At 36.3% G+C, this 14889-nt stretch overlaps 1 protein-coding gene across 2 annotated transcripts in view; it reads left to right on the top strand.

Annotated features, from left to right (window-relative positions):
• Positions 1 to 14889, top strand: part of INPP4B (inositol polyphosphate-4-phosphatase type II B) — a 501415-nt gene that overhangs the window by 312023 nt on the left and 174503 nt on the right. For both annotated transcript variants that reach the window (XM_008685432.2, XM_040626334.1), the window contains one exon: positions 828 to 975. In XM_008685432.2, coding sequence (XP_008683654.1) covers positions 828 to 975 — 148 coding nt within the window. The remainder of the gene's footprint in view (positions 1 to 827; positions 976 to 14889) is intronic.

Raw genomic sequence — 14889 nt, 5'->3', positions numbered from 1 at the left:
CTCAATAGCAGTGGATATAAATTTCTCCCCTGAAATAAATGGTTTGGGAGTGTGGTAGGAGGCCTCATGAAAAAAGTATCAAGTATTATCTTAATATCTGGCCCTCTACTTTTTCTCTAAATCTTTTAAAATGCTTGATGGCATGATCTTGTTACTTTCTCCCAAAACACTTCCCACCCACAAATATAGTTTGTTCACAGCCTCCTGGTCTTGCTTCTGGGAATATGTGGCATTAGGAAAGCATGTTATTGACTCATTGGCACTAAAGTATGCAGAATATTTGAATTGTAATAGCTCTTAAGCCAAGGAATGAACCTTCCTGGCATTTAAGAAATAAAACGTTTTAGTAGTGGGGCCATTTGAAACCTCTAAAATAACATGTCAGTTCTCATCTACTGTATAAGTGAGCAAAGTTGGCTAACAATTATCAGAAGAAAGTAAGAAATAGAATTTTTGTGTGTATTATATATAAATACATATATTTCATGTATATTTATAAATACATATGCTTTAACAAAATCTTTAGAAGACAAAGAAATTAATAGGTGATAAACTAGAGAATCACAATGGCCATATTTATGAATTGGAATTTGTCATATCATTTTTTAATTTAATAAAGACTGCATGTCCCAGAAGCTACTGAAAAAAATAGAAGAACAAAATTCTTAGAAATTCAAACACACTAGTGAATTATGATAAAAACAAATTCTTGATTAAATAAATAATTACAATGGTACACTGATTAATAATTTTGTTAATTGATCTTTATCTAATGGGCATATATTTATAATTTAACTACTAACCTTTTGTTTTTTCTTCCGTCCCAGTGCTGAAGAACCCAGTGTGTAAATTATATAGATTTCCCACATCTGACAATAAGTGGATGCGAATTCGGGAGCAGATGTCAGAGAGCATACTTTCTTTTCATATTCCTAAGGAATTGATTTCTCTTCACATAAAAGAAGATTTGTGTAGGTAAGAGAAGATAATTTATGATTGTCTCTCGCACTATTTTTCCTATAAAACATTTTTTTCTCAAAGTATGATTATAACATAAAAACCTAGACTTGCAATGGTCCAGTATTGGTGGCCACTAACCCTGTGTGGCTGTTAATCATTTGAAAGCAACTAGCCCAATTTAAGATATTCTTTAAGTATACAATACAGATTTTGAATTCTTATCACACAAACAGAAAAAGGTTGACTTTATAATGAAATATTAAAATTTAGAGTATATTAGGGTTCAATAAAATATATTAATTTCATCTGCTTTTTTAACTTTCAAAATATGACTACTAGAAAGTTTACAATTACACATATGACTCTCATTCATGGCTTGCGTTATATTTCTATTATATAATTGGTATCTAGCTAATAACCTGATTTTCAACCGTGCTAATGATCCTTTTGTCTTTACATCATCTGCTTATAATTACTGTTTCTGTAAGAAATTCCTACTTGACTCTTCTTTGGACTACTCATCTGTAACAAGAGTTTCAGATATTTTTGGTCTAAAAACTCTTTGTTTATATTTATTTATTTATTTATTTATTTATTTATTTATTTATTTATTTATTTATTTTTGAGAGAGAGCGAGCAGGGGAGGGGCAGGGGGAGAGAGAGAGCCCAATGTGGGGCTTAGTCTCACGACCCTGAGATCATGACCTGAGCTGAAATTAAGAGTCAGATGCTTAACTGACTGTGCCACCCAGGCGCCGCCTTAGATGACTGATAAAGTATGCTATATGAGTGGACAGTGTTGCTGTACAGCAAACTTAAATCTGTTGCCATAATAAAAAGAAAAGATCTGGGAACTGATATTGTTAATAAGATTATCTCTGAGCCGTGACAACTCAAACAACTTATTTTTTCCGCCTTATAAACCTCTAGTGACTTTAAAAATGCTGAGTACTACATTATATTAAATACTGTTAAGGCCATAAATTTCAGAAAATTGGCAAATATTTTTGTAACATTTGCAATTGCTGAAATACATAGCAAAGTGTGAAATGTCTAAAATTTGGATCTCTGGCCTGTGTTCACATTAATACACCAAGTTAGTTACTTAATAGTAGTGTACCCTTTCGGTAGACTCTATGGTCCCCAAGCATGTTGTATTGATCTAAACCAGATTATGACTACCCACAAAACATGGAAATCTATTAGCATACTACCACATTATTAAAATAAAAAATAATACTACCTTTTTAAGAAAATATTTATTCGAGAGAGAGAGCGAGAGAGAGCACAAGCAGGGAGAGGGACAGAGGCAGAGGGAGAAGTAGACTCCCCACTGACTAGGGAGCCCAATGCAGGGCTCAATCCCAGGACCCTGAGATCATGGCCTGAACCGAAGGCAGATGCTTAACTGACTGAGCCACCCAGGCGCCCAGTACTACCTTATTATTATACTACATACTATTTATAACATAATGGCTAATTATTAGAATAATGTTTTGGCGTTGAAAATCTTTTTTTTTTTTTTTGAGAGAGAGAGAGCATGAGCAGGGGGAGGTGCAGAGGGAGAAGCAGACACCCTGCTGAGCAGGGAGCCCCATGCAGGGCTCAATCCCAGGACCCCTGGATCATGACCTGAGCTAAAGGCAGATGCTTAACCGGCTGAACCACGCAGGTGCCCAGGGTTGCAAATCTTAGTTGACAGACCACTAATGCTATTTCATCTAAAAACACGGCAAGCTAATGAGAAAGAGAACGAAGAGAAAGACTCCTAATATTTCCCCAGTCTGTCTGTTTTTGTTTATTTATTTACTTATTTATTTGAGAAAGAGTAGGGGTAGGTGCGGAGGGAGAGGGAGAGAGAAAATCCCAAGCAGACTCCCTGCTTATTTCTTCAAATAAGAAGAGCCTGACATGGGGCTCGATCTCAGGATCTCAAGATCATGACTGGAGCTGAAATCAAGAGTCAAACACTTAACTGACTGAGGCACTCAGGTGCCCTGACTCGGTCTGTCTTTTGTCATCAGTTTAGAGACTCCCTTAAAGGCTGAGCAGCTGACCCTCTACATGTCTACTACTTTGGAGTCCTCCACAGTGCTGTCTTTAACCCCTAGCTTCTCTCCACTCCCGTGAATATCTCTCTGTCTATCCATTCACTGACAGTAAATCCCAGGGGGAAATAACGAGTAGGGAATAAGGAGAAAGCAGCCTATTCCATATACCGTCTGCTTTCTCCACCACCTTTTCTGTTTAAATCTCTTATTTAACCTCTTGAGAACCATACTAGAATTATGTGTTGGGAAGGGAAGAGGGAAGGTTCCGCTTACAAAGTACTCAGGATAACACCTTGCTTTTGAGAAGTTTACTAAATTACTTCATAATCATAATACATAAGGGATTAGTATTAAAAAGCAATTTTAGTAGGCATAGCCTCTATAATTAGTTTTATTATTTTTTAACACACCAAAGTGTTGTCCACTTACCCTGTTCTCTTCCCTTTGTACCTCTTTTTTCCTGTACATTTATAGGAGAAAAAAATCACCAGCACATAGAGAAGGGGCTAGTGGGCAGTTTTGGTGGAGACAGAGGACCAGGGCCTCCAAACAGGAAGTTCCATTGCTAAGAACAAAACTAGGAACTGTCATCAGTATACACTGGGAACTGTTCAGAGGAGAAAAAGCCCATTTCAATCCTTAAAACTAAACTCTATAAAAATCTGATAGATCTGAAAGTTGGCTATGCACTGTGAGAAGTGTATTCTATATGTCATCTGCTTTCTCCATCACCTTTTCTGTGTAAATCTCTTATAAGTAGTTTTTAAAAAGCAAATTTGAATCTTTCACACTTTGTAAAGAAGAGGAGAGGGAAAAAATCATGCTGAAGACTCAAAAGGGAACTAGGAAAAATAGGAAAAAAAAAAAAAAGGAAAACTGACGAGCCATCTCAGTAGAGTGTAAGAAGGTTTGGTTATTATGAAACAGAATCAGAAATCCATAAGAAAATAATTATCATCCTTTAGGGGAAATGCTGTAAAATAGAGTGGAATAACGAAATTTTAAAATGAAGCAACCAAATTGAGTCCACAGAGGAGGCAGGAAAGAACAGATCTGACACTGAGAAATTGTATCAGTAATGTGGAAGGCAAACATGACAAGCTCATCTCAAATGCCTAACGAGGGTGAGAAATGTTCAGAATGATGAGAGAAAAGATGTTAGATGTACAAGGCACAGAGCTGGACACTACCAAATAATTTGAAGTGTTCCTGTGGAAGAAGAACCCATGCAAAAGCTTGAAAGAAAACAGTAAAAACTCAGGCAGCCTTGGTGGTTTTTTTTCTTTGACATGGTAAAATCAGGGTAACGTTACATTTGCCTGCAGAAGCCCACAGAATAACATCTACTGCTTTTGAGAGGAAAAGCCTGTGGCCCCACTTTATTGTATAGGGCCAGGTTATGAATATTTTATGAATGAAAGTGATGGAAGTGACATAAATATGCAGGAGCTCAAAAAACGCCGCTTACAAAACTTCCTTGAAAAATTTACTTGAAGATCTATACCATCCAATGAGAAAATAATTTCATTAAGAATTATATTTATAATATACTATAAATTGACATAATATAAAAATTAAATTATGTTATAAAATTTATATGATATAACATAATATAATAGATTAAAAATATAAGAGTGGGCTTTATCCCACAAAAGAACTTACATCATTTCTCTTGGCTGGATGGAATCTCCAGCCTGTTCAGAGCTTTACTCTGATGTCCTTTTCTCAGCTTCTTTTAACCCTAGTCTTACTCAGATCCCAGAAAGTATTTTATTTGCCTCACCCTCCCTTCTAAACCCCAAAACGCAGATGAACTCTCTTACCTTGTTTGATGAAGACTATGGGTGTCCTAGTGCTATTGTCCTTCAACACTTCTAAACAGTGCAAACTGCTTCTTTTGCATGCTTGGAAATCTTTCCTGGGAAAATTGTATTACATTACATTGGATTTTTCCATAAAAAACAATATGTGCACACTACAGAAAATCGTATAGTAAAAAATAAAGAAAATATAGAAAAGAAAATGTGAAATGCCTCTAAATTTACCACCCAAAAGGGATATTGTGTCTTTATTTTTTGCATCTACTCTCATCGTCATAAGCCTTCCTATGGGAAGTGAAATTTTGGTCCCCGTGACCGTCATGCCCTGGTATCATGCTTAGTTTTCCTTGCATATCTGAGCTGTATTATGAATACATCTGTGATTCTACTACATAATGTTAAATAAAAGTGTGGGCTACTAATCAGTGAAAATTATTGCATCTAAATTTTTACTGATACCTAAAAAGACTAGAATGAAAAATAGACTAGATATATACTAGAGCATTACTTATACAAATATGAACATATTAACAATGGTTATCTCTGGATGATGGATTTAGAATAGGTATTTGCTACATAGCAATAGAAAGCAAATACAGAACCCCTTACAAATAAATAACAGAGAATAGACTTGCCAGTTAACCATATCTTGATTTCTTTTAATTTATGCAGTTTACTTTCAAACATTACAGTCTATTCAGAATTTAGTTCTCCCTCCCTCAGGCTTGGTCTAAAAAATTATGGATGACTGTTCTGTTTTCTTTTGCCTTTGAAAGCTACCAGTTATTTAGAATTTAAGTTTTCCTCCTTCCCTACCTCAAGAAAAGGTGTAGGTAAATGAAGATGGGCTTACTGTGTTTTCGTGGCGACAGTGACAAAAAGATCCTCGATTCCTGTAGTGTCTTTTGGATGCCTAGTGGTTTCTATGATGGGGTGACAGATAACCACTGAGATGCCATGGGCTCCATGTGGCCTTTGAGATACTTAGAAAGTTTGTCTTTATTTTGAGTTTAGTTCAGTATTAATACTTTCAACATTTTTGTTTAATTATTTTACATTTTACATTTTAATTATCTGAAATTTATTTGATTACATTTATAAAATAGAATGCCAAATTAGCCACATTTCTGAAAACTTAGATAATTTCTTCAATATCCCTTTTTCAGTGTTCTATTTCTTTCTCACCTTCTTATAATACTTGCCAGTTTCCATGTCTCTCCATTGTCATCACTAAAGTAATTAAAATTAAACAGTGACAACAACAACATTACCTTCAAAAGAACTGACATATTTGGAGTATTTGCTCTTCACATTCAAGAATATGGCCTGCTAAAATCTTTTATGCATACAAATACACTATTGTCACTTTTTCATGTAGCTTTTGTATGCTTATTATAAGGATTAATATACTTCATTGATTTTTTGAAAGAGAATTTTTGTGGACTTGTCAATTCTACTCTTCCTGTTGTCTGTTATTTCTGGTTTGGTCCTTATCATCTTTCTTTTTTTGAAACACACTTCTTTCATGGATTACATGCTGCTTTTATTTCTGTTTTATTTTTCTCTTTTTTTTTTGAGGTGTAATTTACATATAACATTATATTAATTTCAGGTGCACAACATAATGAACTCATTTACTCATTTTTTTACATGTTCACTCCACCTACTGTAAACCCCACCACCATCATGTCTTGCCTATGATAGTGCAACGGTCTATCAGTGGTTTTTCTGCCTGTGACTTTATCTTCTTAAAATCCATGGCTCACATTACAGACTCACACAATCTGATTGAAAATATTATAAATAGCAGATTTCCAATAGGAATTTCCTTGAGATACCTTGATATTTAACCTCTTGAGAACCATTCTTCGAATAATGTATTGGGAAGGGAAGAGGGGAAGGTTCTGCTTACAAAGTACTCGGTATAACACCTTGCTTTTGAGCAGTTTACTAAATTACACGTAAGGAATTAGTAATTAAAAAGCAAACCAATTCTTTGATCTAGCATGCCTGAAGGGTAGGGAGAAATGGCAACCGGCTTATTATAGAGTTGTTGTAATGGAAAAGGACAGGAGAATGACATGTTAAAGACAACTCAGAGATCCTAACACAGGAAGTGTGTGTGTGTGTGTGTGTGTGTGTGTGTGTGTGTCTTTGCCTCTGTTTATAATGCTTTAAGTTTTACAGTCTTTCAGCTTGGGTTGCACACAGACAAGTTATGTAGGTCTTGCCAAACTACCACCTATAAAATTTTTATAGTTTGTTTTAGTGTTGCCACATATTTTGTTTATGTTGAGTGTTTTCTTTGGATTTTGTCCTACTTCAAAGGTTTGCTGTGCTCAGTCTACATTGAAATATGTTAGTTAGTAGATAAAATGATGGCACTTGTAGTGTTGATGCTTCATGACAGCTAGAAATATAGTATTAAATCATGGTGTGCACAATATACGTTTAGGTGGGAGGTTCTGGGACCATATAGTGTTTGGCTTTATCAAAAAAGTATCCCTTTCTACACTATAAGATGAGTTTGAAAACCTATCTTGGTACAAAGAGTTTTAAAGAAATGAAGTATTCAGTGAAAATGAACTCCATGGTCTATAAAACTCTTCAGGAAAAGAAATAGTTTGATTTATATCATATATTTTCCTCGTTTGATCCCAGGGGTAGGGCAAGAGAGAAACTTTCTGGCATGTATGTTGGGAGTTTAGAGGAAAAGAAAGAATATTTTATAAGAATTAACTTTAAGACTTTCTTAGGTTTTATATAAAACATATAAATATTGTGTGTATGATGCAGAGAAGCAATCTTGTAAATAAAATATAAAAGATATGTACCAAAATGCTTTAGTAGGGAAAAATGTGATAGTGTTTGGAACATATAAAGTTTTACTACTACTTCTTTGGGAGAATGTACATAACTTGTCTTATATTTAGTGTTTGTAAATATGATACATACACTAAGTTTGTAGTGATAAAATGTTGTATATCATTGAAGGCAAGCAGTTTTTTCAACACTATATTTTCGAGTGTTCTGTATTCTATATTGTATAGCTGTATTATAAATCTGTATCTATGTAGATATATACCTAGATCCTAAATCTATTTCTTGAACGTAGTATACTCTTATATATGAAACAGATTGTCGGTATGATATTTTGAAATCCCAGGCTGGAAGCCTGGTTCCTGCACAGAGATAAATGTTTGAGAGACATGTTCACCATGCTTACTTAAATATTATCATATGCTGTTAAATTGGTTTCCTAAGCATTATATCTAGTTTGAGAGAAAGGCAGAAGATATTTCTCACCTTGTACCTTATCATAACGCACTTCATGAATTTCATAAAAACGTTCATTTCTCTCAGACTGATAACATTACAGAAGTGCCTTTTTAAAAGTGTTAAAATTATATATTCAGAATTAGAAACTAGAATTAGAATATATCCAGGTAAATTCTTTTTCAAAAACGTCCTCACTATATAAAAAGATATGCAATAGGATTGTACAACATAGTGACCCAGCCTGTCCATTTGACATGGTCTAACATTTTGAAATACAATTTATGTACTTTGTCTCAAGATTTATCAACAGACAAGGCTTCCCCTTCGCATGGCCTACAAGGCAGGCAGGATCCTGTGTCTACTTACTTCTCCAGCCTCGTTCTATGCCTTATGTATTCTGGCATGGCTGAAGAGCATGCCTTGTGAGAGGTCTACCGACATTTGCATACTTGGATGAAATAAAGGCACACTGAAAATCTTTACAGACCTTAAAGAAACTTTGATTAGTGGGGAAAGTGATAGGGAGCTAGCCATTCTGTTTAAGCCTCATCTATATCAAATAGACCTCAAACCAATGAATCTCATGGATGTTTTATAGCGTGCTCTTTCATTTTTTTTCTCTTGGTATTTTTTCTCTCTCTTGCTTTCTTTCTCTGAGAAAAATCTTAGGTCCTAAAGATCCAAAGATAAGGAACAAGAAATATTATGTGAGGACTCCACTGGCGATTCATAGCTGATTAGTGTTATTTCTTCTGTTTCATTTTTCTTCATGCAATGTTGATGCTCAGTTGGAATACTAGGTGGTAGGTTACTTATCATGGAAAGTGCGCTAGCCCTACCGTGTCCCCATGCTGAGGGCAGATGCTGTGTGCCATTACGTTCATCATTATGGGTTCTTGGTATCACGTAATGAGAGGTCCTATAGAGCGCTTAGTATCATCAAGCTGGCGGTAGAAGTATGTGTTTTATTTTGCTGTTTGGGTATTACAATATCTGCACGGGACTGAATATGGCAAAACTCATTTAGAGTTTTTTTTCTATTGTGCCAAGATTCTTGATTTAAAATGGATTGAGCAGGGGGAAAGTGTGTTGTAATGAAAAAACACAGAATTGGAATTCTTACGGACCTTAGTTCAAAAACCTATATCTGCCGCTCAATACATGCTTCTGATTATAGAAAATTACTCTTCCAATTTCCAGATTTTTATAGGTAATCACATTATCATTGTCTTACAAAACTACTGTGTTAATTATATGAACAATCAGGACAGTCTAGGGTTTTGTTTTGAGGTGTGTGTGTGTGTGTGTGTGTGTGTATAAGTGCAACTCTGGATTTGAAAGCTGGCTTCCCCAGACTCCACTTAATAGCTATGTAACATGGCACAATTTACCTAACTGCTCTAATTTTCAGTTTTCTCAACTGTAAAGAAGGGATTAAATAATGAACGCACATGGTGATATTAAGGTTTAAAGTGAAGCATTGATAAAAAATGCCTGGTGTGCTCATACATAGGCCTTTAATATGTGGAAACCACTCCTGCCATCTATGTAAAGAATCATGTACACAGTAGCCACTGCATATATCAAAGCGAGTATTGTCGTTGATCTCAGCTGAGTGCTATAGAGCTTCAGACACACAACTGAGTCTGTAATTTATTTTAATTTCCTTTAGCTTGCTAACCTAGCACATCCCAAAGATATGTACACTATACCAGTAGCACACATCCCCAGGGGGCAGAAAAGCAGACTTGGCATGTCTTCAGCCACAAAGCTGGTGTGTTCGGAGCTGAGACAGTGATCTTGGAATGAGAGTCAGGCTGCAGATCAATTAGGGCCTTCTGGGCCACAGAAAAGGGAGAACTTGTCAATTTTCTTATGCTATTTCAAGAATCTAGCAAACTACCTAGCATATAGTAAGCCCTCAGGAATGTAACATTTTTCCTAAGAACAACTGAAACTGTTAGCAGAGAATGCCGTGATTGTGTTTAGAAAAAGGGAGGCACACATGCAGGGATAAAACAATTTAGGGGATATTGTGGTCACCTCGGCTGATGATAATGGTGGCTTAGACCAGGACGGTGGTGGGAGAAATGGGGAAATACACATACACCTGCAAGTTTTTAAGCAGCTAAAATCAACAGGACTCCATGGTGGATTATATCCGGAGGTAAGGTGCTCAAGGATGACTCAAGCATTCTGGCCTACATGACTGAACAGGTCAGTATATGTCATCAATACAGGGAATAGCAGGTGCACATGAGGTTTAGAAATAAAAAAAGGAGCCCTGGTTGGTTCTCACTTGAACCATCTGGGTCCATACCATCCAGTACAATAAACATGTGCCCCATATGGTGATTTAAACTTAAGTTAAAATTTGTTAAAATTAAATGAAATTTAAAATTCCATTCCTTAGTTACCTTAGTTACCTTTTAAATGCTTAATAGTCACATATGGCTGGTAGCGATGATATTAAATAGCACAGCTATGAAACGTTTCCATAACCACAGAGAGCTTTACTGGACATCTCAAATGTGGAATAACCAACAGTGGCATCTGTAATTTGAAAAAGAAGGGCTACAATATAAAACTCTCCTTTCTTCCTGCCCATTAGAATTTAATGTGGAGAATGAGAATGTTAACATCAAGCTTTCTATTTTACCCTTGCAGGTAAAAGATAGAAGGTTTCTTGTTCTTTTCTTCCAAGATGTTAGTATCAAGATACACATTCTGTGTAGTGATTTTAGTGGGAATGAGGTTGTATAATGTTTCTAATGAAGAGTCCATTTGGCATAGTAGTTTAAAACATGGACACCAAAGACATAGCTCCTGGGCTTAATCCCAGTTCTGTTACTTACAATCTGGGGGACCTTGGGTAAATTACTGATCATCTCTAAGTCTCAATTTCCTCATTCATAAAATGAGGATAATAATAATAACACCTATTCCAATGAGTTGTTGTGCATATTGAATGAATGAATATTTGTAAAGTTTTTATTACAGTGCTTGGCATAAATAAGCATAATAAACACTGCATAAATATTTGTTAAATGAATAGAAAATAAATAAGAATTTTGTTCTGTTGTTGACATTCTTGGCAATTATGGTAGCCACAGCTGGCTGGTAAGTGAACACTTCAGCAAAATATTTGAATGAGCCCTCTGTTGAGCTGGATGGAAGTGGCATTCAGATGAATCCCTCAGGTGAGAGATTTCAATCCTCCCATTCAGGAAGAAGCCATACTCCCCAGCAATTAAAATAAAAAAGAGAATAAGATTTACAGTCACAGAACTTGGGCAACAAGTCTTGATTCTGCCACTTACTAGCAATATGGCATTGAACAAATCACTTCTCAATTCTGTTCTTCTCATCTGTCTAGAGCGATGTTGCTCAATAGAACTTTCCATGATAATGGAAATGTCCTATAGCAGACTGTCAAGGATGATAGCTTTGTGGCTACTGAGTGCTTGAAATGTGCCTACTGCAACTGAATGTTCAATTGTGCTTAGTCCAGCTCTGAAACAATGATCTGCAAGGATTGCTTTGAACATAGAAAAAGAGATACATTCTGTACAGAAGTATTTTTGATTACCTGGAAAGCTTTATGGTGTCCACCAAAGAACCCTACTGCCAAGCATTTGGTGGAGCCACTTGAATGCCATCTCCTTGTGAAACTGAACTGGGTGATATCTGCACTCCAGGTCCAGGGATGGAAATTGGAAGGGAAAACACCCAGAAATGTTTTCAATTTCTGAAATCATGGGCAGGAATAATGAAAGGGTGCCAAGAGTGCCGGCATATTTTCTTGCTTTGCCAGTTGAACTTTCAGGTACAGTTAGTAGTTTTCTTGGGTACCCAGAATGGACAGGCATGTAATTAATAAATGTGGATTTCAGAGAAAATTCACATTATGTGCCACCACTTTAAACATCAGCTCAGAACACCGAGCTTTAAGATATTAAAAAAAAAAAAAGATGTCATCCACATTTGATGACTTTAAAACAGACTTCAAAGTGTAAATAAGATGTTACTCAGAAGTAAATGAGCACCGAATCACCTTTATCAGGCACAGCAAATAAACTTTTAGGGGTGGAATAAGACATGTTTATTATCCCTCTTTTTTTTTTTTTTTCTAACACAGTTACCTAAAGTGAAATGATGGAATCTGGCTATTTATCGGTACATGCTGCTTCTGTGATCACAGCTACATCCTGTAGTTACTGTGTTCCAACGTTTAGTCTTTGCACATAACCTGGAACCTTCCTGAGTGTACGGTACAACAGCCACTTATTTTAATGTCAGGTGAAAATCAGAGTGAATGACCATGGAGAATAGCCAGTCATTTTTCAGTGAAAGAGTGACTCGCAGACTGCAGCCTAACCACATCGTCATTTTTGTAAACGCACTTTTTAAAAAAAGCCTGTGATTTATGGATGCCATTTTTATCCCCATATGGGTTAAAGCACAGACGGTTTGAATTGTGGGTTGAACATACTGTGAAAAATATTGTGAAACTTGACATCTGGTTGAACTTTGTTCAATTTTATGGTGTCTCCCAACCACTTTATGAAATTGAAGCCGCCCACCAGTCATGTATGTCATCGGGTCTTTGACTGTTTAGTATTTAATTTTTTTTCCTGATGGGTAAATTCTGTTATGACTTCTTTTGCATTTGTTTTAAGGTCTGATTTGGTCTAATGAATGAGAGCAGCTTGGCTATTAGACTTTGCACCCGCGTGCGCCCACATGCAGTGTCAGTACAGTAACTACCAGAAGGCTCTGGGGAAGTTGTAGAGCTGTCTTGATTCTACAGAATGGTATCGTGCAGCCCATTGTAGGGAAATATTTCTATCTACTAGGATAATAACAATTTCAAATAACATCTTAATTCCTTTTTTACTGGGCCATAGCCTTTGGTATGTAAATTTTTATCAGGCTCTTAGGTCTTACTACATTCTTATAAATGAATTAACTATGATTCTCAGGCACTCTTTAGTACAATGACTACTTTTTGTAATTTCAGAAATTTCTGAATTTGCACACCCAGATTTTAAATTTTTATTATTCCAGGTTCACGATTCTAATAAAATTAGGTGTTCCCACGTGGAGCTTTGGCCTCAGCACTACAGAGATTTCTTGTGAATGTCCCTTACACGAGCTAAGCGTCTCTGAGGTCATTTTCCTTTTGAAGAAATCTAGTAGGGTGTTGCTGTGGCCGATGTCAGAGAAAGTACTGCCTGTGCTCTCTTCTAGGATTTTCATGGTTTCGTGTCTCACATTTAGGTCCTTAATCCATTTCGAGTGATGGTATAAGAAAGTGGTCCAGTTTCATTCTTTTGCATGTAGCTGTCCAGTTTTCCCAACCCATTTGTTCAAGAGACTTTTTCCTATTGCATATTCTTTCCTCTTTGTTGAAGATTAGCCAAGAATATCTGTAAAATAATGGTGAGAAAGCTAAAAGACCATGAAAGAGCCTGAACCGTATTCTAGATTTTTCCATCTCATCCCCTTTCCCCAACTTTTGGCACCAGACAGGAACTTTTGCACCTTTGTGATAGAATCCCTGTATAGTTAGTGTATTAGTGAGTGTTCCCCAGAGAAACAGAACTAATACCGTGTGTGTGTGTGTGTGTGTGTGTGTGTGTGTAGAGCGAGAGAGAGAGAGACAGAAACAGAGACAGAGAGATTTATTATAAGGACCTGGCTCACATAATTATGATGGCTGACAAGTCTTAACATCTTCAGGGTGAGTCCACAAGTTGGAGACACAGGAGAGTCTATGATACAGTGCTAATCCAAAGGCCAGTGATTTTAAAGCTCAGGAAAGGTGAGTGTTTCAATTTGATTGCAAAGGCAAGAAAAAGCCAGTGTCGCAATTCAAAGTCAGTCTGTCAAGAGGAATTCTCTTACTCAGGGAGGGGATGGCTTTTTGCTGTATTCACCTTCAACTGATTGGATGAGGCCCACCCAAAGTAGTGAGGGCAAGAGCTTTACTCAATATACCAATTCAAATGTTAATGTCACCCAGAAACCCCTACCATAGCATTTAACTAAATATATGGACGCCTTGTGGTCCAGCCAAATTGACACATAAATTAACCATCACAATAAGAAATGCCATATGAAGATACATTTTTAAATCTTTCTCCATCCCTAAAGAAGACGTGACTAATCCAGAGTTACAGACCTAGATCATACAAGGTTAGAGGACTCAACCGTGTCTCATTTATCTGTGGCATTTATTCATTTTAACTGGGACAGAGCTCAACATTCTACTTTAGGTTAGATTATATTCTGACTTTTCTCTCAAATTTCAGGAAAATGTAAGAACAACGGTCTGCAAGCAAACCTTGCATTCAGTCGGTCCACAGGCCTATATTGAATACTTCCCACAAAGTAAGGACTGTGGTAGGACAAAAAAGGTGAATAAAACAAGTCTGCCACACTCATAGGCTCAGAGCAAATATTCCCCCTGTTGAAATTCCTCTTTGAACACATCATCAGTAGGCTTTAAAACTATGTTTTAAATAGAAGATAAACTTTCTCCGTTTTAAATGATGTTCTATTTTAGTGATCTTAAGCCTAACTTTATTTTATTTTATTTTTTTTTAGCAGCAGAAACTTTTTTTTTTTTCCATACAGAACTGTACATGGAATTTCAGTATTCAAAAAAATTCAATTGGAGCTGGTGTTGTGCTGGAGTAAGGAAAAGGGCCTGATGCCTGTTCATGTGCTTGACTTCTCTTTTGTCAACACCCTCCCCTGTCCCTCTAGCCACAACA

Source organism: Ursus maritimus, unplaced genomic scaffold (genome assembly GCF_017311325.1).
Source record: "Ursus maritimus isolate PB19 unplaced genomic scaffold, ASM1731132v1 scaffold_11, whole genome shotgun sequence".
NCBI classification, from domain to species: domain Eukaryota; kingdom Metazoa; phylum Chordata; class Mammalia; order Carnivora; family Ursidae; genus Ursus; species Ursus maritimus.
This window is presented reverse-complemented; position numbering and strand designations above follow the sequence as displayed.